The sequence below is a fragment of the Jaculus jaculus genome, chromosome 4 (assembly GCF_020740685.1).
Source record: "Jaculus jaculus isolate mJacJac1 chromosome 4, mJacJac1.mat.Y.cur, whole genome shotgun sequence".
Lineage (NCBI taxonomy): Eukaryota > Metazoa > Chordata > Mammalia > Rodentia > Dipodidae > Jaculus > Jaculus jaculus.
The window spans coordinates 73,815,871-73,842,883 of NC_059105.1; the positions used below are offsets into that span (position 1 = coordinate 73,815,871).

Sequence of the window (27,013 nt, forward strand, 5' to 3'; positions counted from 1 at the left end):
AGTATGCATCACAAATAAAATATCTAGGGATGGAGAGATGGCTTAACAGTTAGGGTGCTTGCTTGCAAAGCCAAAGGACCCAGGGTCACTTCCCCAGTACCCATATGAAGCCAGATGCACAAAGTGGCCTATGCGTCAGAAGTTCCTTTGCAGTAGCTGTAAGGGGGCCTGCTACACCCATTTTCCCTCTCTCTCTCTCTCTCTCTCTCTTTTCTTTCTCATTTCTCATAAAAAAGTAAAATATTTGAAAATAAACTTTAAATATCTATTCACACATTATGTCATTTGGGAAAAATTGTCCAAGTTCAGTCAAATGTGCTCTTAAGAGAGTACTAACTAAATATATTCTTTAAGCCAAGATAAAAATCTTAGAAGAGTTCAGAATTCATGTAGTAAGAAATTATTTAGAATAAATCTGACTCAAAGAAAACTCTGCATTGGGACTTGAGACAGCATCTGTGCACAGGTCGCCAATGCTGCCTCAGGCAGAGATCAGAGAAGTCAGGTAGTAGAAAGGTCACTGAGCTCAATAGGCAAGAGACCAGACCAAGTCTTTTCTCTCCCCCCCCCCCCGTGTGTGTGTGTGTGTGTGTGTGTGTGTGTGTGTGTGTGGTACTATACAACTATAATGCCTTATCACATCATAAGCATCCAGTTTATACTTATATTTTGGCTCAGAATTAGACAGTATTTAACCAATCATTCAAAGTGAATCCTTTTGTTTTGCTGAAATACTGCTTTTCATTCATTTTTAAGCAATTATACCTTCTTAGGTTCATTTATCTCTTTATTATCTCTTTATTTTTAGCAATGTTTATTCTTTAATTTAAAAAGTAGTGCATGCTCATTCTACTAAACTTACGAACAGATAAAATGGGAAACATATCTGCTTGTCCTAGTCACTAGGTAAGTATTTTTAAAAAACCTCTTTACTGGCTCAGGGCCTGTTCAGGCGTCATGCTCACAGAACGAGCATGTGGCTTCTTATGGACAGCTATGAATGCAGCCCATACAAAATTGTGAATTTACCTACAATACCATCAGATTATCATTTGTAGTGCTTTTTGTAGCTCAGTCACAGGCATCACAAATGTGAGCCTTTCAGATGACAGCATTGTGTCATGGTGTGAAAAGCCTGGGCACACAGTGATATAGCCCACATACGGCTCTGGCCAGCGGGCGGATGCCAACAGCTTTGGCTTCTCTAGGAAATCCAGTATGGCCCACTCTCAATGTCTCTTTTGAAACAAAATTGGTAATAACTTCATATACTTAACTTTGTCTTCTCCCTTTATCCTAAATCTTGGACTTGCTAAATTGCTTATGGCCTTGTCATTTCACGATGTCAACTGCATTCACGTTTCTCTAATTGCTGGATCTGTCTTGCCTGTTCAAGGATGCTAAGCACTCCAGGAGTTGCTGACTCCTTCTCAGCTTTTAGTTACAGCAAACTTTCTTGAAATAATTGTCAAAAAACACTCTGAATCCTCTCTACCCATCCTTTCTTAAAAATCTTTGTATCCAGGACTGGAGAGATGACTCAGTGGTTAAAGGCACTCATTTGTAAAATCTGATAGCCTGGATTTGATTCCCCAGTACCCACATAAAGCCAGACGCACAAAATGGAACAGGCATATGGAGTTCATGTGCAGTGGCAAGAGGCCCTGATATGCTCATATTCTCTCTCTCTCCTTGCAAATAAAATATATTATTTAAAAAGAAAACTTTGTAAGCTGGGTGTGGTGGTGCACACCTTTAATCCTAGCACTCGGGAGGCAGAGGTAGGATTGTTGTGAGTTTGAGGCCACCCTGAGACTCCATAGTGAATTTCAGGACAGCCTGAGCTAGAGTGAAACCCTACCTCAAAAAACAAAACAAACAACAAAAAAAACCTTTATATCAGATTTAGTTTCACCAGGCTACCGGACCTGCACAAATAAAGACTACCTTTTGGTCTCCATGATATCAAAGGCAATGGCCAGTTCCTTAGTCCAATTTTCAGTTGCGCTGCTGCATGAAAGACCTCATGAGTTTCCTCTTGCTGTACTGATCGGTCTTTGACCTCAGCCTTGACCTCTTTTTTAAATTCTTTTTAATGTTTTATTTATTTATTTTCAAGGAGAGAGATGGGGAGAGAGAGAGAGTGAGACTCTCAGAGAGAGATGCATGTACTACACTGTGTGCATCTGGCTTACATGGGTACTGGGGAATTGAATTTGAATCATTAGGCTTGGCAAGCAAGTGCCTTAACCACTGAACCAACTCTCCATCACTCTACCAACTCTCCAGCCCTCTCCTGACTTCTTTTTTTTTTAATTTTTTGTTAATTTTTATTTATTTATTTGAGAGCAACAGAGCGAGAAAGAGGCAGAGAGATAGAGAGAGAGAATGGGCACACCAGGGCCTCCAGCCACTGCAAACGAACTCCAGACGCATGCACCCCCTTGTGCATCTGGCTAATGTGGGTCCTGGGGAATCAAGCCTCGAACCGGGGTCCTTAGGCTTCACGGGCAAGCACTTAACTGCTAAGCCATCTCTCCAGTTCCCTCTCCTGACTTCTTAATTGCAGTCTAGAAGGTCAAATTTCAGTTCTTATTTTTCCTATTTGCAGTTCCTCTGAGATCACATGCTCTCACATGGCTGTACACATCACTACCTCTCAAAGTTATGTATTCTGATGCCCTGTGCCGCCTTACATTTGAGGTCCTGCACCACGTCAGGACTTCCTGGCAGGAAGCCAATCATCCACTGGGGCCCTTTGACACTGGGCCTCCAGAACAGTGAGCTAAAACAAGCCTTTACTTTATAAGTCAGTCAAAGGGTGTTGGTGTGTGTTACCAGAATCAGAAAGCTGGTCCAGTTGAGTCATCCCCAGTATTGTCTTTCAATTATATTTTCCTCAAAACCCCTTTCCCCTCCTAAAATGAGAATCTAACTGTAGATTCCTTCTCCAAAAACAAAACTGTTATTTTCAATGAAAAAAAAAAACTGAAAATTTAACTTCCAAAGCTATATAGTCTGTTCAGATTGTTCTAAATGCCCGAATTTGACTCCCCCAGTATCTCCAATGTATACTTTAAACCCATTGTATCTTCCTCTCCACTTCTGATGCGCCACTCTTCCCTAGCATGTTATGACGGGTCAACAAATTCTGAGGTACCTCCTCCCAGACCGTATCAGAACCAAATGAATTCCTGTAACCACCTTAGGATATTTCTAACCCAAGCCTCCTTGGATGTTCTTCCTTGATCATGGTTCCTCTTCCCTTTTTGCACATTCCAAGTTTAACCAGGTTGCCAGGCACATAGATTCTTCTAAACGGACAAGGCAGATCATGTCACTTTTTTTCATAAGACTCATCCATGGTTCACCTTTTCTTTCAGAGTAATGCATTTTGTTAGCTGAAGGACCCTGTAAACAGGCACCCTTGGCCTCTCTTATTTCATCTTTGCAACTCTTTTCCTTATCAGCCATTGCAGCCACCCATCCCTATGACAGAAAGGGCTCCCTCCCACTAAACGGTCTTTGTTCTGTCTGTGCCCTCTCCTGAGAACATCTTGTGGCCCCTGGATTGCCCCTCCACTTGTTTCAGATCTTTCTTTTTCTCAGTAAAACCTAACCAGAACACCTTATTGAATACTACATTCTGCACTTCAGTTCCCAGTCACCTAAATCCAGTGTTCTTTCTTTATGTTTCACTTTGTTTATTTTAATATATTTGTTTTAGAGAGAGAGAAATACAGACAGAGAAAGGGAGAGAGAATTAGCATACCAGGGCCTTCAGCCACTGCAAATGAATGCCAGACGCATGTACCACCTTGTGCATCTGGCTTATGTGGGTACTAGGGAACTGAACCTGGGTACTTTGGCTTTACAGGCAAGTGCCTCAAGCGCTAAGCCATCTCTCTAACCCTCCAGTGTTCTTTCTGACCCACTTCACCTTGTGATGTCCTAAATGATAATCTATAAATTTGTTATATACAGAATGCATAAAATACTTTATATAATATGTTGATATGGCATATATAAATGTGGATTATGTAATATATAATGCTTAATACATATTACTTTATATATGCATATAATACTTTATATAATTTCTGATATTGTATATTGCTTAATATAATACTTTGTATAATAAAACTTTATTTAATATGCTGATATGGTATACTTATATGTATTAGTGGAATTATATGTTTTATATGTAACATAATATGATATATATAATAACATAAAGTGAATCATTTGTCTTTCTTCACTAAAAAGTTAGGCTATTATGAGGGCAGCTTTCTTGATATTTATTTATTGATATGTTCAAAACCCTAAAACACTGTCTTATATGTACTAAGGACTCAGTCAATATATACTAAAGGAGCAATTTGAAACCACTGACTATATTGCAAATTCTAAATTAGCTAAGTGCTAGTATTTTAGTAGCTTCCTCCTTCATCAGGAGAGCATTAACACAATCCTGATAGGAATAAAATAATTGAGTTTGATGACTGAAATGTCTTCCAGACCCAAGTAAATCAGCTTGATTTTAATATATGGCAAACAATACAACTGACCTTTTAAGGGATGACAACTGAATGATATTGGGGATATAGCAATAAGCACACATCTATTTCCATATTCATATTAAAATTTAATTACATGTTCACAAGACCTTAGGTACATCTATTCAACTAAATTGTGTTCCTATCATTGCTAGTAAATGTGCTTCTAATTTGCATGTCCTTTATTATAACCATTGCCTTTACCAACTAAAAGGTGAATCAATTAGAAAAAAAATAGATTATAGTAGATAAAAATTTCCATTAATACAAGCATTGGACATCAAAAACTAAAGGCCAAGGTGGCTTGCAATCCAGGGAGATGTCTGGCACATTGAAGGAAGATGGATGATACAGCCTGATCTAGCAAATGAGGAAAAGCAATCCCAAGGCCTCAAGTTAAATGTAAGTCAACTGATGTTTCAACCATCCCAGGAAGCCAGAGGACCATGGAACATATTCCAACTGCTAATAAGAGCCAATTGGCTACATGTTCTGTTTCAGAGGAGTCTGGGAATTTCCTACTGTTTAGTAAGAAGTTGGTAAATTCAGAAAAAAAAAATATAGCATTCAGCTTTACCACCTAATATTGCATAAAAACTTGTGTTCAAGGCTGGAGAGATGGCTTAGTGGTTAAGGAGCCTGCCTGCAAAGCCAAAGGACCCAGGTTCAACTTCCCAGGACCCACGTAAACCAGATGCACAAGGGGGCATACACATCTGGAGTTCATTTGTAGTGGCTGGAGGCCCTAGTGCCCTCATTCTCTCTCTCTCCCCCTGCCTATTTCTGTATCTTTCTTTCTCTCAAATAAATAAATAAAAATAAAATATTTTTTTTAAAAACTTGTGTTCAGAGATCCTAAGGACTATCAATCTGTCCATATAGTCATGTTTATTCTCACAGAATATCTTAGCAAGATGGAGAATACTACAAAACTTTACAGCAAGGGTAGGTAAGACAACTCCCCCTGATCTGGTGTTTTCAAAAGTCTTAAAATTTATTTACTGATGTAGTAAGGACACTCACACATGTAGTTAAGGATTAAACTCTGTGTGGGGGGGGGGCGTGTACATGACACAGGTGAGAATGTCAGAGGACAACTTTGGGTGTAGGTCCTTATTTTCAGGCAGTGTTTGTTGTTGTTCCTCACTGTAGACACAGGCTCAAACTTCTATGATTCTGTTTCTGCCTTCCAACCTGCCATAGGAGGATTGGGATTATGGAAGCGCAGTACTGCATACAGTGATTTAGGAATTGAACTCTGGCTAACACATTTTCACAGCAAGCACTTTTAGCCATTGAGCCATCTCCCAAGCCCATTAAGGTTAAGTTTTGAGAAGCACTACTGGTTATTGGAAAAATATAGATAGTCCTAGTGTTTAATAATAGGAGGTTGATCAAAATTAGATATATCAATATAATGTAACATCATTCAGCCATTACAATTATTAAGCCATTGATTATGGCGGTGATATGAGAGGAAGTTTATCATACATTAACAAATGAAAAACCCATTTTTATCACTAGGAATTCCTTAACCTTTCTGTGTACATCTACGTACATATATTAGTTTATATGTGTATATTTACATGTTTGGGCATATTCACATGTATGGGCACATGCTTGTATATATGCACGGAGACCAGAAGCAAACTTCAGCTGTCATTCCTCAAAAAAAAAAAAAAAAAAAAACCATGTATCTTATCAGCCTGGAGCTCATCAAGTAAGTTAAGACTAGCTGGCCAGTGAGTGCCAGGGATCTGCCTCTCTCTGCTTTGCTAGCACTGGAAATACAAGTGCATGCCACCATGTCTGCCTTTTTTTTCCCTCAAATATAGGTTTTGGGGACCAAACTCAGTCCTCATGCTTGCATAGCAAACACTTTACCGACTTATGTTCCAGCTCTTATATGCACATATTCTTACACATACATACACCTGCTAACAAATGACGACAGAATGCGTGTACACCCACACACACACACACACACACACACACCAGCTTTACCATATTCAAGGGTCCTAGGGCAAGTTTTCATGTTGTTCTTTCTCCCCTGCAGGGAGCTTCATCATTCCCAGTGGCCTGATTCTCAACACCTGCACGGTGTCCACATCACTTAACCACACAGAACAATCTCACTAGTAATATTCTACTAACTCAACTAAGAACTAAAAGTTCTGAAAGGCAATGAGCAGTGTGAAAACCAGTCTTTAAGATTTCTAATCATGACTCAAACACTGAGGTGTCTGTACTTGGATAATACCAGCATGAACATGGCTAGAGCGAGCACAAGTTCCAAGTTCCACATCTACCTGATACTTTAGACAAACCACTGGCCCGTGCTTCCTCAGCTCTCTAAAATTACTTTTGCCCTCTGCCAATGTGGATTTATTTTAATATCATTATAAGAAAACACTGGGAGGCCAGTCATCATGGCACAGTGACTAGTAATCTCAATACTCGGAAGGATGAGACAGAAGGATCACAAGTTCAAGGCCGCCAGGGATATGTAGGCAAGCTCTGACTCAAAAAGCAAAACAATATGCACTTGCAAAGATATCCAACCTATAGAGGGAAATGGCAGAGTGTATACCTTAACCCTTAGCAAGTATGGACACTGACCCTCAAGCTGGTCAGGGATAATGCAGGGATGAAACCAACTGCTCAGATTCTGACTAAATGTATTAAGAGTAGACTGCGTTGGCAAAGAGAGTGAGGTCTGCAGGGATGACAGGAGGGTGCAGGAGACACTGCATCCAAATCCATGTCCTCTGTGTACAGAGGTGATCTCACTGAGTTCTGCATCCCACGGTGACCACCACCTGAACGGCATGCCCCACGGTGCCTAACAGGCAGGGGAGGACCTGTGCTTTCCCTGAGCAGAACACTGTGAAGGCAGGTGTTACTCATTATGTAGTGGTGACAGCTCCAGTTCCAGGTCATCTGCATGTAGTGAAAGACAGGAGGCAGGTTTTGGGACAATGAGTGTCCTACAAGTAGCATGTCTTGTGTTCCGGAGCTGCTGAAGGCTGTAATTGTAAAAAGCTAAGGGAAAAGTCACTGGGTAGAAAATAAGGCAAAAGGCCCTTTGCTTTATCAACTTCCATAATCCCAATATGCAACTAATGCATAAGGGAGCAAAAGAGTTCACTAGCCCTTTCTTACTATCTAAACAACTTCAATTGGGATCTGGACAGATGGCTCAATGGTCAAAGGAAATTGCTTGCAAAGCTTTCCAGGTCATATATGGGGGCCAGATGCAAAAGGTGACTCAAGTGTCCAGTGTTTGTCTGCAGTGGTCAGAGGCTCTGGCACACACGCACGTGCAAATGCACACAAACACACACAAATAAATAAAAATAAGAAATAAATACTTATTTGGAAGAGGGTGTGGTTCCCTCACTGCTAAACAGGCAGAAAGAGAAAATGCAGCAAGCTCTAGTTGGTGACAAAGCTAGAATTTGAACTGTGAGCAACAACTGACCTTCATTCAGAGAGTCAAGCCCAGCAAGCGAAACACTGGCTGTATCTGGTCATTGCATGTTATATACAAGTGGTGAAATGTCACACTGAAACTCACAGCCATGGACAATTATTGTATGATATTTAAAAATAGAAATATATGTTGAAGAATCACACAAAGTGGTATCAACTTCAAATTCAAGCAGATAGGGCAGCACAGGATATTCTAATGTAACATTTTCTTTGGGAAGCCATATTTTTCAGAGAAAACACTGTCATCGCCATATAAAACAGTTTGAATTTCATAAACACATTCAGAATGTTCCTGTGCTGTTATTTCTGGATGCATAAATTATACAAATTACCCAGAAATAATACTCAAGACAAATACAGAAGGATTACCCAGATACCCACTATGGAAAATGGATGTTATCTTCCAGGCAGGGACATGAGCCTTTCTCCCCTCTAAAGGTCACTACAATCAAGAATTCAAGCTTTGGAGACTTGGGCTAAGTAGGTGACTCAGAATGTAGCCAGCACCCTGTCAGGACGAGGCAGCAAGGACCCCCAGGGAAAGCATGGGACTGGTGCAGTCAAACTGGAAAGAGCAAGGAGGCGCGCTGCGGAACCCAGGAGGAAAACCTGCAGGTCTGCAGGGCTCGGTGCGTGGAACACACGAAGCTGACTTCACAGGTAAGCATTTCAAGGAAACGAGAAAGCGACTGCCTTGCCCGGCAGAACGGTGAAGGACAAGATCACAGATAATTCACTGTTTTTCACAGAATTAAGGAAATGTGAAAAATGAAGACCTTCAGGCCACTGGGTAAAAAAGACTTCCAAATAGAAAAAGAGGATAAAGCTTCTGTCTCTGGGAGAATTTCAAGTCATCCCATAATGTTTACCCTAGTAGAATTGTTATAAACACTGGGCTACAAACTCACATCCAAACATTACCAGCACACTGAACTGAACAATAAAGATCACTTGTCAAGGCTAGCCACTGAAGCAACTCATACCAACACATGCAGCAGCCCATTCAAAGCATTCTGGTAGCGAGAAAGCGTGGGGCCTGGGTGCTTGCCAGCACCTTCCTCAGTGAGACTAGGCACACAGGGAGAGAGAGGTCAGAGTGCGGGCTAGAGAGTGCTGTTAGGTCCTGTTGTTTTCCTGAAGAGAGGCTGCAGCCAGTCACTTCTGGCATTTCATCCTTCGGGCTTATTGGCATATTATCAGCAACTCTGACAATCTCTCAAATTGGAGGATTAGGATTTGCTTATACATTCACTCTATTTCAAGCACCTCTAGCATGATAATTTTCTCTAGTAGAACTCCAACAGACATCTCTAGTTAAAAAAAGAACCAGTCTCACATGAAAATAAATTAATCTTTTAAAAAAATTTTAGTGTTTCTGGGATCCAACCCAGGACTTTGTACATGCTAAAATGCAAGTCACACACTGTACAAGTGAATTATGTCCCCAGTTCCCTCATTCTCATAGCAGATATTACTGTATTCTTACTTCCTACTTCTTTCTTATTGTTCACTGGGCCACGAGAAGACAATCACTTGAAGTGCAAATATAAATCCACATTAATTCAGACAAAAAGCTCAGAGAGGCTAAGGACGTGGCTTCATGGTACAGACTTTGCCGAGCATGTACAAGATCCTGGGTTGGATTTGTAGGAGTAGATAAAAAAAAGTTAACAATAATAAAAAAGCTTGTGGGGGGTTGATTCACATGTCCCCATAAACTCAGGTATTCTGGCTGCTAGGTTCCCAGCTGATGGAGATTTGACAATTATCACCTTTTGGAGGCAGCGTATTGTTGGGGGCAGGCTTATGGATGTTATAGCCAGTTTTACCTTGCCAGTGTTTGGCACACTCTCCTGTTGCTATTGTCTACCTTATGTTGGCCAGGAGGTGATGTCTGCCTTTTGCTCATTTCGTCATTTTCCCCTACCATCATGGAGCTTTCCCTCAAGTTTGTAAGCCAAGATAAATCCTTTTTTTTCTCCCCAAAAGCTGTTCTTGGTCAGGTGATTTCTGCCAGCAATGCAAACCTGACCGCAACAGTAAAGTGGTATTGAGGAGTGGGATTGCTGCTAGACACCTGACTGTGTGGTTTTGGTCTTTTGGAGCTAATTTTCAAGAGGAATGTGGAAGGACTTGAAACCTTGGCCTAAGAGACGCCTTGCAGTGCTGTTAGCACAACTTGATGGATTCTGGTCAAAGATGCAAGACCTGAATGCAGTAAGAACTATGGACTGTAAGGTTTGGCTTATGAGGGTGAAAAGGAACTTTGCATGGACTGGGCTTGAAGCAGTTTGTGTGACAAGCTTGCTCTTATGCCTGTGTCCTGAGAGTCTGTGCAGGGTTGAATTCTGTAGAAATGGACTGGTGAGAGCTGAGGGACATGACACAGAAAGAAATCTTTGGGCCAAAACTGCTGCCTGTTCAGCTGCAACTGTATGAGAGATTACAACCATTGAGATTTGGCCAACTGCACTACATTGAAACAACAGAAAAAATGCAGTCTTTTGAAGGGGCCTGAATGCTCAAGGAGTATCTTGTTCTTCAAAGTCTGCTTTATTTCCCCCTGGATTAGCAAATTGACACCCTACTTGGTATTATGGCATATAAGCAATGCAGAAAAGAGAGAGGGTCATTGAGTTTGCAACTCTGTCTTGTGTTTTGGAAATGGCCATGGGTAGTGTGAAGTAGGTTTGCTGGATGCCTGCATGAAGACCCAATGGAGCTGTGAGGATAAACAGTGGGTTGCAGGGAAAACCCAGTGGAGATGCTGGGACCATGAGACAGCTGCTAAGGAAAGCTGCCGGGCCCCAGATGAACTTTTCCAGGACTGTGAGTAGCCTAGCTGGAGGGATGGAATTGGAATTCCAGAGACTTGTTGCTGGTTAGAATTATTGGACCTGGAGATTTGTCACTGGTTAGAGTTGCTGAACTTGGAGTTACAGAGTATGATGTTTTCCCTGGTTGTTTTAAATCTTCTATTGGTTGAATATTTCTTTGCTATGCCCAATGTCATCTTTTGGAGTGTTAATGTTTATTCTGTGCCATTATGAATCTTTGGCTTATTTTTGGTATTATAATTCAGTTAAAAGACTTTTAAAGTTGGACTGAATGCACTGAATTTTACATCATGGATGATGATTTGATTCAGATGTCCCCCATAAACTTAGGTATTCTAGATGCTGAGTCCCCAGCTGATGGAGATTTGGGAATTAATGCCTCCTGGAAGCAGTGTATTGTTGGGGGGAAGGCTTATGGGTATTACAGCCAGTTTCTTCTTGCCAGCATTTGGCACACTCTCCTGTTGCTATTATCCACCTGATGTTGCCTAGGGGGTTATGTCCACCTTCTGCTCATTTCATCATTTTCCCCTGCCATCATGGAGCTCCCCCTTGAGTCTGTAAACCAATATAAATCCTTTATTTCTCCCAAAAATCTGCTCTTAGTCAGGTGATTTCTGCCAGCAATGCAAACTTGACTGCAACAAAGCTATACTAAGAAACTGGTGGAACCTACATTTTAAAAATCATCCTAATATATTTATTAAATGTAATTTTATACATTGGCTCTGCATTGCCAATCACAGAGTTAACTAAAAGTGTTTGTCCTCTAACAGTTTCCAAATACAACTAGAAGTAATGTAAAAAAAAATGTTTAAAATGCACAGGTAGGGGGCTGGAGAGATGGCTTAGCGGTTAAGCGCTTGCCTGTGAAGCCTAAGGACCCCGGTTCGAGGCTCAGTTCCCCAGGTCCCACGTTAGCCAGATGCACAAGGGGGCGCACGCGTCTGGAGTTCGTTTGCAGTGGCTGGAGGCCCTGGCACACCCATTCTCTCTCTCTCTCTCTCTCTCTCTCTCTTCCCATTTCTGTCTGTCACTCTGAAATAAATAAATAAAATTAACAAAAAATGTTTTTAAAAATGCACCTGTAGGGTCTGGAGAGATGGCTTAGAGTTTAAGGCCTGCAAAGCTAAAGGATATAGGTTCTCCAGAACCCACATAAGCCAGATGCTTACGGAAACACATGCATCTGGAGGTCATTTGCAGTGGCTGGAGGCCCTGGCATGCCCATTTTCTCTCTCTCTCTCTCAAAGAAGTAAATAAAATATATAAAAAATGCACAAATATTTGGGAAAGTCATCTAACATTGAACAAAATAGGTGAGGCTTTGTATGACATCAGGTAGTCAGTTCACTCCAGAGAGGGGAAAAGTAGTTGTATGCGTGACTAGAGAGAAAATCAAGTAGGTTAGCTGTGAACATTCAGTGTCCTAGTTGGGGAGAGTAAAGGAAGAGCAAAGTTTCATCTATTCCTGCCTCCTTGTCAGGGGAAGTATATGAGACTTCATGAAACCAGAGTCAAAAAAGTGAGTATGGATCTGTCAGATGTACTGAAAATACTCTGTTGGTGCTTTAAGTAATCAAAATATCAGCCTGCACTGTAAACATCCATGCAGTTTAATGCAAAGGGTTGCATGAATCTTGCAGACAAGGAGTAAAATTTAATGAAAACTTTAAGCCTTAGTTCACTTAAATAGTACCATACCTTCTCATCTCACTACCATCAATGTATATGTGTCTTACATTACATCAGGGAGAGTATTTATTCATCACCTGTGGAAAAGCATGCCACACCTCTATATATGTGTGGGGGGGGGGCACTTCTGAAGGAAGTTTTTCTGAGGAAATGGAATGTTACACGTGATTTTTCTATTTAAAAGTTGGCTAAAGTAGGAACCGAGCAATGGCAAGAGACAAGATTGATCACAACGCAAGAATCTGCGTCGACGACAGCATACTCACAAAAGTGTTGTCCCGTGCCAGGCAACACTTGACGGCCAACTATGTGAACGCCGAGACCAACTGCTTCATCAAAGAGGTAAAAGCCTTTCACCAAAGAGCACGGGCATCAAATATCTATTCCTACCCCCAGAGCTGGCGAGGAAGGGGGGTAAAAAAAAAGGATGGGGAAGAGAATGTCAAGGAATGCTACTAAAGAAGATGTCACTGGAAATGTCAAAGAGCCATTTGAAAGAAATAGCCCATAATGGCTCTTCCAGACCATGGAGAGAAGGAAAGATTACACATGACCCGCCTTTGCCAAAAGCAAGAGAGGCAGAGCTGACCGGAGAGCGGACAGTGGGTAAGCAGTGTGGGACATAGGGGAGAACTCCACGTAGCGTATGGGACGGTAGGGGCAGCGGGTACAACTGTCAGGAAGAAAGGTGGTGAGAGCAGTGGAGGTCTCACTGAAAACTCGAATTCCAGAGCCCCAGGGTGGCCTGTCCCACTTCTCTTCTACCAGTTAAAGAAAACAGCACAGCGAGAGACAGGGCAGGATGTAATGAGAATCATAAAGCAAATTAACATACCACAAGGATCATAAGTAAATCGAGTTTCATTGACTAGATTTCTCTCCAGGGCCTTTGTACGCATGGGCATTTCTACACGGCAGAGTGAAAGGCGTGTGCTGCCGGCACTGCAGGAGCAGCGCGCCCTTGCTTATGGGTTACAGCTCGCGGGCGATGGGTTTTCTTCCTTTGTCCAGCCGTCCTAGCTTTACTCTTCCAGCCACCTAGTGGAACCAAAAGGAGAAAGCTCAATAAACTCGTAAAGACAGACTTCTCCATTCTGCAATTAGGAGTCTCAGGGCTTGTGCACATAGAAGCTAATGAATGACACTAAATTGAACACAGGGGAAAAAAATGGAAGGCGATCTGCAGTTCTAATCCATAAATCCATGGAAGAAGGTAAGGTAAGGAAATTCTACAATCAATAAGAAAATGAAAGAAACAGGGACTGTGGCAAAATGAAAAAGATGGAGAGGACAGAGTAAAGAAAGTTGAGTGAACAATCTCATGATACTTCTTAAGGAACCACAGATAACATTATTTTTTAAAAGTTTTCTGAAAGGAGATTCTCCATTGTGAATAATTGCTAATAGCTCTATCACATCTAATTTACATCTAAACCCAACATATTAATTGATGACAATAAGCCCTTCTTTCAGCTACCCCTAATATGATATTGAGATTTTTCTAATAGAGCAGATAAGCATTATTCATTATATATCAGCTGGGTCAGGATATTTCCTTCCGTGTGTGTGTTTCACATGTGCACCCATGTGTTTGGAAGGGTGCGTTGGCGTGTCCACATACACATGGAGGCCAGAGGACAACCTCAGTTGTCATTCATCCGGCACCATCTGCCTTGTTTTCAGACTGGGTCTCTCACTTACCAGGTAGGGAAGACAGGCTGTCCAGTGAGCCTCCCCAACCCTGGGATTACAAGCATGTATCACGATGCCTGGCATTTTTTACATGTGTTCTGGGGCTGAAACACATGCCGTCATGCACAAACGGCAAGCCCATTGCTCACTGAACTATCTCCGCAGCACTGCAAGAACACTTAATTTGGAAGATTCAAGGTGATGGTCCTGATGTAAAAGGCTTTTGAGTCCCCTGAGACTCAGCCTTGGAATAATTTTTTTCCAATGCTACCCTGAAGCTCAGCTCAGTGGTCATCGGAAGAGGATTTACAAACTCACTGGCGCTCAGAAAGTAGCCACTCTCACCCCATCTTTGTCCCTGTGTCACACACTGGACAGAGCAGCAGGAGTTGGATGCACCATTAATCCTTGGGAAAATTTCCACCGTTGCTGTCTCCTGACGGCTAAAGCATACGATTTACCATCATCCAGGACTGTGCAGATAATGGGGAGACTGCAAAGGAATGGTGATGTAGAGTCCATGGGGAGAGCCTCTGGAGAGTCCAGGGAGACGGCAGAAGGGAAGCTCGTCTCTCTCTCTCCTGTTAGAATTCCGTATCTTGTTCTTATTTTCCTTGTTGAAACACCATACACATTCTACTTCATGGAAACAGTTACTGCAGCCGGTGTAACATGATAGCTCCTAATCACCAGGTATTTAACATTAATGCATATATTTATTCATCTATTGCATTGAAAGCACAAATGTTCATAATTCTGAAATCTCGTTATCCAGAAATATAGTCGTATGTCTAATAACCAGTGTGCATGAAAAAGTACATATGGGGTTGTGATAAAATATTGCTATTGGAATGCTAAACAGACTCTGCCAGAAGCACGTCTCTACAGGAAGGTCTGCTCAGAAAGCCTTCCACATTTTTCTGTTTATCATGCTGAGTTGAAGGACATGGCATGCATTTCACATTAAGTTACTCTAGAAATTCCAAGAGTAATTTCATAAGGGTGAGTTCAATAAATAGAAAAATCCTAAAAAGTATCGTTATTTCCCTTTCATCGGATGGGACCAGTATTTTAAATGATAGTGTGTGCTTCTTCATATGGTCACTCAGTACTAGCATGTGGGTCCACAGGCAGAGACCTATGAAAACCACATTCAACTGTGATTTATGAAAACTTTATGGAAGGTTTAGGCAGTTGACTACTATAGAAGAAGTAAAAAACATATTCAGATGGGCTTAAAAGAAGCTTATTTAAGGCCAGGCATGGTGTTGCACTCCGTTAATCCCAGCACTCGGGAGACAGAGGTAGGGGGATTGCTATGAATTCAAGGCCACCCTGAGACTACATAGTGAATTCCAGGTCACCCTGGGCTACAGCGAGACCCTACCTCAAAAAAAGAAAGAAAGAAAGAAAGAAACTTATTTAAGTATAATTAATTACAAAAAGACAAGAATTTTTTTTTTCAAGGTAGGGTCTCACTCTGGTCCAGGCTGACCTGGAATTCACTATGTAGTCTCAGGGTGGCCTCGAACTCATGGCAATCCTCCTACCTCTGCCTCCCAAGTGCTGGGAATAAAGGTGTGCACCACCACGCCCGGCTAAGAATATTTTAAGATCAAAAGAATCTGCATTTTCAAACTAAAGGTACCTGCTGTAAGCTAACATTACCACAACAAAACTATTATCTAGAATACAAAAGATAGTGTAATGCTTAAACTGATAAGGGCTTAACGTTTGTGTTGACAGATTTGAATGAATTCACTGAAAATTAATTTTTGAAATATATTCACACCAGAAAAATGTGCATAAACCATGGAGTGGCAAATTCAATGGTCCTTCCTATCTCTCTAGTGTAAACTGAAGAAAATCATTTTAAAGTGGAACTAAGGATCTATGGATAAGTGAACATCTGATTTTACATGTAAACTTTTATATGCCTTTTTCCCCCCTAAGAAGAGGAGTCGCAGTTTCATGGGAAAGAGAAGCTTTCAAACTTTATAGATTCTGCTGATGTCTGGGATGACTAAGTATACCATTAAATCAACTGTGAATGTATCATTCGGGTAGTTTCTAGGGTGAACTTTAGCATCTCAGCCTCGGCGCACTAAATTCAGTCTTCCATCGAGTGGGGTCTTAGTATATACTTTCTATTGATAATGACAGTGATCTGCGCCATGATCTCATTTTCCAGATGGCGAACCCCTCTTCATCTCTAAGCATCTCTCTAGGCCAACAGGGCTTTTATTCTTTCTCCTCGTGGCAATAAACCTGTCACTGATCAGACTAGACATAAAAATTGCCAAGGCTAGAATGCCCATGCCTTTTCCTATATGCAGGCTTGCTTCACTCTTGATCCTACCTGGGATGGCAGGAAGGCCACCTTGTATATCATCTGTCCATTTGGGGACCAGAGGTTGACAAGGACGAGGCATCTAAATTTTGCCAAAATTATTTTGCAATACAGGCTAAGATAAGGTTAATCGTAGCCTTACCTTAACAAGATTTTCTTCCCAGCAACAGAAAAATATATGCTTTTTGCTTTCCTTACAAAACAGGTAACTACAGAATTGTAATTAAAAATGGATAATTAAAGCATTTTTTAGAATTTACCTTTTCTCAGAAGTTAGAAAAGGGCCAAGGGGGTGGGTAGAGGTCTTAAGGGGAGGGGATAGAAAAACTCAGATGATATGAAAGTTGTTAGGGGGAAATTACTGGGATTAGACAGGATTAAGCAGGGGTAAGGATGGGGACATGAGCAGAGGAAGGAGAGAGTGGGGACAAGGTTAACTGAAGCAAGAGATATGGAAAAACCATAAAGAAACTCACTAGTTTGTAAACTTAATTTTTTAAAAAATGTAATTTAAAAAGCAGGCATGGTGGTGCACATCTTTAATCCCAGCACTTGGGAGGCAGAGATAGGTGGATCCCTGTGAGTTCAAGACTACCCTAAGACTACATAATAAATTCCATGTTAGTCTGGGCTAGAGAGTGAGACCCCACCTTGAAAAACCAAACATATACATACATACATACATACATATATATATAAAATGAGAGAATGAACAAAGGTAGCAACACACATGAATGCTGCTCCTAGTAGCCATGGGTTATTAAATCAAATGAAATACAAAATATCAGTGCCAGCTGTGGGATACATCCTATGAGCTGCCAGTTATAGAAGCCCTGGAGACCCCCCCAAAAAACAGTATGGGCTGATGCCAATAGTACTGGTTGCCCACCAGAACTGAATACTACCCATCCTACTGCTGAAGACATCACACTTTGACTGCAAGATATAGAGAAATTAAGCTTGAACTGAGCTGAAAGCTTCGTTCCTACTGGCAAACTTTCATAGAACTAAAGGGGACCCTGCTTGCTATGTAACCTATCAGGCAAGATGTGCCCCCAGTATAATAGTGGCATGACATGGCTATTCAATGACTAACCAATCACTTTCTATTAGATTTGAGGCTACCCAAGAGAGAAATCATGCCTGGTACTGTAAACCAGGCTAAACCCCATGCTGAGGACCACAGGCCCTAGAAGGAAGCCTACTCTCGTTTCACTATAGGACCGTGCCGCTAAACTGCCTGCTAAATATGTGTTCGTATGTGTCTGCAGACTAGTACTGTTGCTCTTGGCCACAGGCAGAAATGCCTTTATTTGTTTGTTTCCTGTTTGGGGAATCAGTTAAAGCAGACTCACACCTGCTCAAAGGGCTACAAGTACGGAATAGCTGCGCGCTCACCTCTGCATGGGACGTATCCCCTCCATCACGGCAGCATCAAAGAAAGAATGTAAGAGCTGGGGACAGGAAGAAGCGTTGTGGAACCATGGCTTACATTCATGAACTCATGGTAGCTGTGGTTTCCTGAGCAAGATTTGCACAAGACAGGGCCAGTCAACATTCTATCAGGGATGGGAGGGGCTCGTGAGGCCAAGCTAGTGGCAGTTAATGGTTGCTGAAGAAAGGGGCGTCATTCATTTTCTTCAGTGGAATAAGATAAGATTTAGCGAGACTTGGAGAGGGATAAGGGAGAAATTGGAGTATGTGTGATCAAAATTCAACAAATCTATGTATATGAAGTTCTCAAAGAGCAAATTAAAAATACTGTTAAAAAGAAATATTCCTGGAATATTACTTTCTCATTTCTGTGACCAAATACCTGACAAGAAGCAACATAAAGCAAGCAGAGTTTAGTTGGCTTATAGTTCAAGGTTGCAATCCATCATGACAGGGAAGGGAAGGCAGGAGTTTGAGGCAGCTGGTCACATTCATGCCTCTGGGAGCAAGAAGGGAGCAAGGAGCCCTTGTACACAACTAGCTCTCTCTCCTATTTGTGTAGCCAGGACCCTGGTCTATGGAATGCTGCTGCCAACAATCAAGTGGGGCTGCCCACCTCAATTAACTAGTCAACATAATCCTGCACTGTCTTGCCCAGAGGTAAGTTTCTTAGGTTATTCTAGGTTCTGTCAAACTGACAATCAAGGGGCTGGAGAAAGCCAGTTAAAGACACTGGCTTGTAAAGCCTGCTGGACAGAGTTCTCTTTCCCAGCACCCACATAAAGCCAGAAACTGGCACACACATCTGAAGTTCTTTTGCTTCAGCAGGGGACCCTGGTGTGCCCATATGCACATATATGCAAATAAGCAAATAGGTTTAAAAAAATCTTTCAAAACACTGACAATATAAGCCATCACTTCTGGTCTCAAGCAAAATATTTAGTAATAAAATCTAAACCAATTAAAAATCTGATAAATATATTCTGACTGTTATAATTTAGATATAATATACCCTATAATACCTATTGTGACAATAGTCCAATCTCATGTATCAATACAATAACATGGTTTCTTATGTGATCACATTTTATAAGTTTCAGTGTTTTGGATGACTGTTTTATTATGACCTACATGCAACTGCTCTCATAATTTAAATGTTGTAAGAAGGTAGGTTTAGGATACCAGAAGCCCATAAAAGCAAGGATAATCACCACTGCTACTTATCATATATGCTGATATATTATTTTATTAATATGAGATCATTTTTCTTAGAAAAGAGAAAGTAGTTTTGTTCTCTTTGGAATTTCCTATTCACTTATTTTCTCTATGTAACAGATATTGGAACTACAGCATTCTTTTTTATGAAGGAAAGTAATATTCCACTATGTGAATAGATACAATCAACATTTTCTTGGCAGGTCTTTGGTAGGTTTTGTTTGCACTTTTCACTTTATGAAGAGTTGTTATTGAGCACTCATCTACATGAGTGTTTGTGCACAGTAAACAGAAGATTCAAGATACCAAAGAATTCATGTTATAATAAGCATTTGAAAATACTCTCCAAAAATAAGCATTACTTACTCACCATAAAGGCACAGGGGAATCTGTTCTAAACAATTTTCCATGTTTTTTTAAACAGTTTTATTTACTTACAGACAGAAGGAGAGAGAGAAAGAGAATGGGTACATCAGGAACTCTTACTGCTGCAAACTTCAGATACATGCATCACTTGCATGTGGCTTTATGTGAGTCCTGGAGATTAAACCCAGGCCAGCTGATTTTGCAAGCAAGCACTTTTAACCACTGAGAAATCTCCCCATGCCCATCTTTAATGTTTTTAGGTCATATATTAACCATTTTCTAAATTAGAGATTATAAACTCAGATAACTTCTATGCCAAACAAGAATATATGGGAATTTGCACAGTGTAAGAAAAATGGTAAAATTCACAAAATTTACTTGTAAAGAAAAACCATAAGGACTAAATACATACACTTCAGTTCCTAGGCTTGTAGTTTTAAACTCCAAGCTTAATGGAATGCATCTAGTTTTGAGTCTCTGTTGCTTTTGATTGTTCTGGAGGGCTAGGGACCGAACCTAGCACCTCACACAGGCAAGGTAAAGTCCCCAGCTCTTCATACTTTAGCCTTATAAAGTACAGAATTTGATTTATTAGACAAATAGTACATATTTTGCTAATTAATCCTAATAGTATATTTTTATCATATTTTCTTTATTTTTTTCAAATTTGAGTTATAGGTATAGTTTGTTCTCTACTACACAGGATTTATTATACGTTTCCTTAATACATAAACAAATATTCAACATACACATTTAAATTGTAAAATATGCTATTGTATACTTTGCCTATTAATAAACCCAGTTTTCTTTTGTTGCATCTGCATGCACATGGTTATGTGTGTGTATGTGCAGTGTGTGTGCATATGCATGCACATGGTTGTGTGTGTGTGTGTGCAGTGGGTGTGCACGTGTATTGAGAACCACCTCAGGAGTGTGTCTCTGGTGTCACCCACCCTTATGAGACAGAGTTTCTCACTGGCCTGGAACTTGCCAAGTTAATAGACATTGGCTGGCCTGCAATTTCCACAGATCGGTCTGTCTCTGCCTCCCCAGCATTGGGTTTGATAATTGCTTACTACTACACATGGCTCTTTTTTTTTTATTATTGTTTTTTGAGGTAAGGTTTCACTCTAGCCCAGGCTGACCAGGAATTCATTATGGAGTCTCAGGGTAGCCTTGAACTCACAGCAATCCTCCTACCTCTGCCTCCCAAGTATTGAGATTAAAGGCATGCGCCACCATGCCCAGTTCTACATGGCTTTTTTTTTATTGGGTGCTGGGGATTAAACTTAGTTCTTCATGCTTGCAAGGCAATCACTTTACCTACTGAGCTATCTCTCCAGTTCTTAAACAAAACTCATAAAGACTTAGAAATCTAGGTCTTTAAAAACTTTTTGAAATTATTAACACATGTTAATTATACAAATTAAGGGTATTCAATGGAATATTTCCAATATTCATACATTATATATTGATTGTATATAACCCTTTTTAAAATATTCATTTGTCAGAGAAAATTATTTTTTTTAATTTTGTTCATTTTTATTTATTTATTTGAGAGTGACAAACAGAGAGACAAAGAGGCAGATAGATAGAGAGAAAGAGAATGGGCACGCCAGGGCCTCAGGCCACTGCAAATGAACTCCAGATGCATGCGCCTACTCTTGCATCTGGCTAATGTGGTTCCTGGGGAATTGAGCCTCAAACTGGGGTCCATAGGCTTCACAGGCAAGCACTTAACCACTAAGCCATCTCTCCAGTCCTATTATTTAATTGCAAATTGAAGGAGAGAGAGGGAGAAAGAAAGAGAGAGAATGAATATAGGCACACTACTGAAAACGAACTCCAGATGCCTGCCCAGTTTTATGCATCTGTTTTTGGTGGATGCTCAAGAATCAAACCTAGGCTGGGAAGTTTTGCAAACAAAAACCTTTCCCCAGTCTGATATAACTCTTTATAATGAGATGTAAAAGCTTCAAATTTAACTATAAGATTGTTTTAATAGTATTCTCATTTCAGGAAGAGGAAACAAAATGGAATTGTTCTTCTTGTCCTAGAATAAGCAATAATATCCTTTTAAGACTTACATTTAGTGTAGTAAAACTTCCCTGATAAGAAAAAGAAATCCATTACTTTTAGGTTGACAAGAAGTAGGAACAGAAAACTCTTGTCCACTTGATAACAGTGCTTATCTTGCAGTCTGTGAGAAAGGTGAATCCCAGGGAGAAAATTGGTTCTGTTCTCATTTTTCTAGTCCTACTGCCCTAATAAGCCTGAAAGTTTCAACACCTAGCAACAATACAACCATGAACTGGCTTGGCCTCCGAGCATCTTCTGGTGCCCGTTAACCCCATCAGATTGTCAAGGAGAAGTGGTTAAGTAAAAAATTCTTCTTGCTACAGTAAAATTGAGAAAGGGAATTTCAAAACAGGGTAGGTCCTAAAACAGTCTGGGCTGGAGGTGCTGGCAATTAGGAAGGAGAGGTTGGATATGAATTAGTCATGTTATTACAAATGTGCTTTTGTATTTACAACTGTTGTTTTACACCATTTTTGAAAAGATATCTCAAAAGTAAAACACCTATCACAAACTTTTACTGTATTTAAAAGAAATCTGACATGTCATATGACACTAAAAATAATAAATCAAAATTATATTGAAAAGATTTATTAAATGCTCATTCAGTATTATCCATATATATATATATATATATATATATATATATATATATATGTATGTATGTATGTATGTATGTATGTATATGTATATATTAGAGGGCGGCCATTGCCGAGGCCCTTGGTTTCCCACCAGGAATAGATGGTAAGACCCTATTGTTGAAGACTCCACATACTTGGGCTGCAAGGCCACTGGGAAATCCTGCTGGAGCTGAGCTGAAAACCTCTTCCATGTAGACTAGCTGACAGAAAGCTGGAAGAAGCCACTTTGCATGCATTTCAATGGGAGAAAGAGAAATCACTCAACAGTGGACACTACAAGCCTTATATTTGGCCAGCCAGGCCAAATGAGCCAACGGGTGCACATCTGTCATGGTGGAAATCAACTGCCCTCCAATTGGACTGGAGGTCCACTCCATGGGAGGGAATACATCCCTGATACTGAAAACTTAAAACAGGGGTAGTCATGAGCCCTAGGGCTATAACATCTGCTGATGTCTGGAAAAGTATATACTATGCTTATCAAACTACCCACTAAGCACTTGTCTTAATATTCATACCCTTATATTAATGCTACTCTCACTTTGGGTAGAGAATCTTCTCTTTTCAGATGGCAGTGACCTTGGGATGACCCAGAAGGTATCATAGTGCTGGAAAGAAGTGACTGGAGTACTGAGTAACATCTTGATCACACCTTCCAAAGCTCAGGGTCTAATGCAGAAGAGGTGGCGAAAAGAATGTCAGAGCCAAAGAAAGGGTAGGACTCCTTACAACATGCTTATCAAACTGCCCAATAAGCACTTCTCTTAATGTTTGTATCCTTACATTAATGCTACTCTCACTTTTGGTAGAGAATCTTCTCTTTACAGATGGGAGTGACCTTGGGATGACTCAGAAAGCATCATGGTGATGGAAAGACGTGACAGGAGTGCTCAGTACTCTATCACAACTTCCAAGGCTCAGGGTCTAATGCGGAAGAGGTGGCAGAAAGAATGTAAGAACCAAAGGAAGGGTAGGACTCCTTACAATGTGCTCTTCAAGACACAAAATGGGCTGGATATCCATGACCTCACAGTGCCTGACACTACCTACACAAGACCCTCATAATAGAAGGAAAAGAGCATGACATCCAAATAAAAGAGAGACTGATTGAGGAGGGGAGGGGATATGATGGAGAAGGGAGTTTCAAAGGGGAAAGTGGGGAGAGGGAGGGATATTTTTTATAATCATGGAAGTTGTTAACAAAAATTTGAAAAAAAAATATTAGAGGGGCTGGAGAGATGGCTTAGCAGTTAAGGTGCTTGCCTGCAAAGCCTAAGGCTCCATGTTTGACTCTTCAGGTTCCATATAAGCCAGACACAAAGTGACACAAGTGTGGAAGACTGCACATGCGCACTAGGTGATGCATGCAGCTGGAGTTTGTTTGAAGTGGCTGTAGGCCCTGGGGCCCCAGCTATCTCTCTCTCTCTCTCTCTCTCTCTCTCTCTGAAATAGATAAATGAATAAAATTTTAAATACTCAAAGTTCACCAATAGGAAATAATCTAATAGAAATTGAGCAGGCTATCTGAACACTTCACAAAATGGACATTCATATAGTGAATAAACATAAGGAAAATGTTATATATTACTGTTCATTAATAAAATACAAAATAAAACCATAATATTAATTAAAATGGGTAAAATAAACTAAACAAAATCAGGGCTGAAGAGATGGCTTAGCAATTAAGGCTCTTGCCTGCAAAGCCTAAGGACCCTGGTTCAATTCTCCAGGTCTCAAATAAGCTAGATGCACAAGGTGGTGCTTGTGTCTGGAGTTCATTCGCAGTGGTTGGAAGCCTCTCTCTCTCTCTCTCTCTCTCTCTCTCTCTCTCTCTCTCTCTCAAATAAAAACAAATTAAAATAAACAAAACCATAATTCCGCCAAATGCTGGTAAAGGTGGTGAAGAAACGAAGCAACAGAAAGTTCATATCATGCTACTGAAATGCAGAATGGTATGAGTCATTTTTAGAAAACAGTTCTCCTGTGTCTTGTTTAAGTAATATTCCCCTAGGGATGCTCAAAACATTTTAAGTTCTGGGCTGGAGAGATGGCTCAACAGTTAAAGGCACCTGTTTGCAAAGCCTAATGGCCTGGGTTAAATTCCCCAGTACCCACATAAAGTCAGATGCACAAAGTGGCACATGAGTTTGGTGTTCATTTCCAATAGCAAGAGGCCCTGGTGTCAAGAAGCAACTAAAGAGAAGTTAATTTTCTGTTTATAGTTAAGAAATACATCTATCATGATAGAGAAGGGATGGTGGCAGGAGTGTGAACTGTCTGGTTACATTGTATCGAGCAGTCAGGGAATACAAAGCAAAGAGAAAGACAGGCCATGTTATGAAAGCTCCAGGTCCGCCCCTAGTGACCCACATCCTCTAGCCAAGCTCCTCCTCCTACAGAGGTCTACAAGTTTCCCAATAGTGCAACCGTATTCCATTTTCCCTAATTGAGGACGGTCTTAGAACCATCTTCACAAGACATAATAGTCTCCTCTTCCCCCTAAGTTAAATGCATTTATCAAGTAGCAATGAATATAAATCCTTGGGTTTGTTAATGAATTTGGAAGCTCTCCTTCTCAATGACTTATGATTGTTTCTTTGTTGCATATACACAGCATCTGTTTTTGGTACTCTGTTCTATCCTATTGTTCAGATGACATGGTGGACAGCGAGATCTGCTAGGCATGGATGTGCAACATGTATTTCTGTGGCTTTGCTGAAGAAGGGGCTCGGAGTCATCTATGCAGTAACAGTCACAGAAGAGTTTTGCTCCTTCAGGGAGAGCAGTGAGGACAGACAGGCAACAGGCTGAAGATGGGTCTGCAGAGCTCAATGTCATTCCATTAAGAATAAAAGACTAAGAACTTGGGTGGATATGTTCTTTGACCTCTGTAGTGTTTTTTCTTCTCAGTTATCCAATTTCACTCACATGGTACCTGTAACCACCATCATCAGCATTTGAACTTGTGGTTCGTGACTTTCTGTATAAAAGACCTGAGGATAAAAAGCCTGAGAAATGGGCCCCTACCGAAAGGTCCAGAAGAAGGGAGGAGAACAAAGGACGGAGTATAAACAGCCCAGAGAGGAAAAAAATGTAGTTAACAGTATCAAGTACCCCTGAGACAGCCAGGCAAGATAAGGGCTTTAGGTCATGTGTGCCTTTAGAGAGAGCATGCTCTGCTAAATGGGGTTAGAAATCAGATTGCCCCGTGCTGAGGACTAAGTGATTCTTAGAAATGAGGGGTAATGAATGGAGGAGGCAGCTTCTGCAGAGTGTGAATGGGTTGGGGAAGGAAGATACTGGATAGCACTGGCAGTGAGTGAAAGCGAGATGGGTAAGTGAAAGAGATCAAAAAACCGGTTTGTCTTTGTTTATTGATTTACTCTTTTGGGTAGGAGTGTGATGAGCCTACATAAGCTGAAAGGAAAGAGTCAGCAACAAAGAAAAAGTTGAAGATAAAGGACAAAAGGAGATAATCGATGGTGAAAGGCCTCACAGCCACAGGAAAAGGAATAGAATCAGAGACAACCTGAATAGCAGGAAGAACTCCTGATCCTGCTTGGAGATTGGAGGAAGGAAAGAATGCTTGTAGATGCAGCTGTTGGATGCTGAAGGGAACTGCAAGGATTCACAGGCAATTTCCACACAATGACCTCAATTTTCTTGTTGAAATAGTCGGCATGCTGAAAGTGAAGGGGGAAGATTGTATGGTTTCCTTGGAGCGACAAACTTTTGAAATAGTGACTGACCATAGTCAGCAGGGAAGGATTATTCAGCGCTATTGAGGGATGGATTCCAACTAAGTTCTGATCTGCAGGGTGGGGTAATCTGCTCCTGGAGCACTCCTGACTAGGGATAAGAGAAGATTCACAGTGGCTTGGATTTAAGGTCATATGTTCAGCATGAGAAAGAACAAGCTACTAGATGAGGGGAGCAAGCAGCTGGTATCCATGTGAAATTCGAAACCAGACAATATGGAAAGATCAAAGTCAATAAATCTGGATTCAATGAATTTATTTATTTAATACATTTGCAACATCACTCATATTCTTAAGTTTTTATTGGATTTCTTCTTTATCCTAGTTTCCCCACTTATTTCATATTCAGTCCTACTATTTTCTAAATGAATTTTAGATACAAGGTCAAGTATAAGCTAGTAAAGGGAAACTAAAAATATACTGATGGTGTAAGAGAGGTTTCACTTAAGTAAAGCTGATATTTAAAGCATTGCACAAGCCTTTAATCCCAGTTCTTGGGAGGCAGAGGTAGGAGGATTGCAATGAATTTTTGCAGTGAATTCCAGATCAGCCTGGGCTACAGTGACACCCTATTTTGAAAAATCAAAATACATAAATAAGTTAGTTCATTAATTAAATTAAAAATAAAGTGTTGCTATTGAGACATGATAATACAGAGTAAGACACTGTTAATAAGCTTTGTGTTTGAAGAAGAATGGGAATTCTTTGAGATTCTAGAGGCTAAAGTTTAAGGAGCGATTTTTTTTTAACTGGGGGTAATTTTGAATCAAGGGGATATTTGGAGTGGAGAATGAGTGGTATCTAATGCCAAAAATGGTGTATGTGGTTTCATACACAGAACAGTGCCCCACCATTCCCAACAAATAACTTACTGCCCACAGTACTAAGGTTAGAAACCCAG

At 40.6% G+C, this 27,013-nt stretch overlaps 1 protein-coding gene across 5 annotated transcripts in view; it reads right to left on the reverse strand.

The window, feature by feature from the left end:
- Csrnp3 (cysteine and serine rich nuclear protein 3) overlaps positions 1 to 27,013 on the reverse strand; it is a 220,441-nt gene that overhangs the window by 138,340 nt on the left and 55,088 nt on the right. For 2 of the 5 annotated variants that reach the window (XM_045147082.1, XM_045147081.1), the window contains one exon: positions 13,416 to 13,618. The exons of the other annotated variants lie outside the window; for them this stretch is intronic. In XM_045147082.1, the coding sequence (XP_045003017.1) occupies positions 13,416 to 13,485 (70 nt within the window). In that variant the 5' untranslated portion in view covers positions 13,486 to 13,618. The remainder of the gene's footprint in view (positions 1 to 13,415; positions 13,619 to 27,013) is intronic. 5 annotated transcript variants of the gene reach the window in all.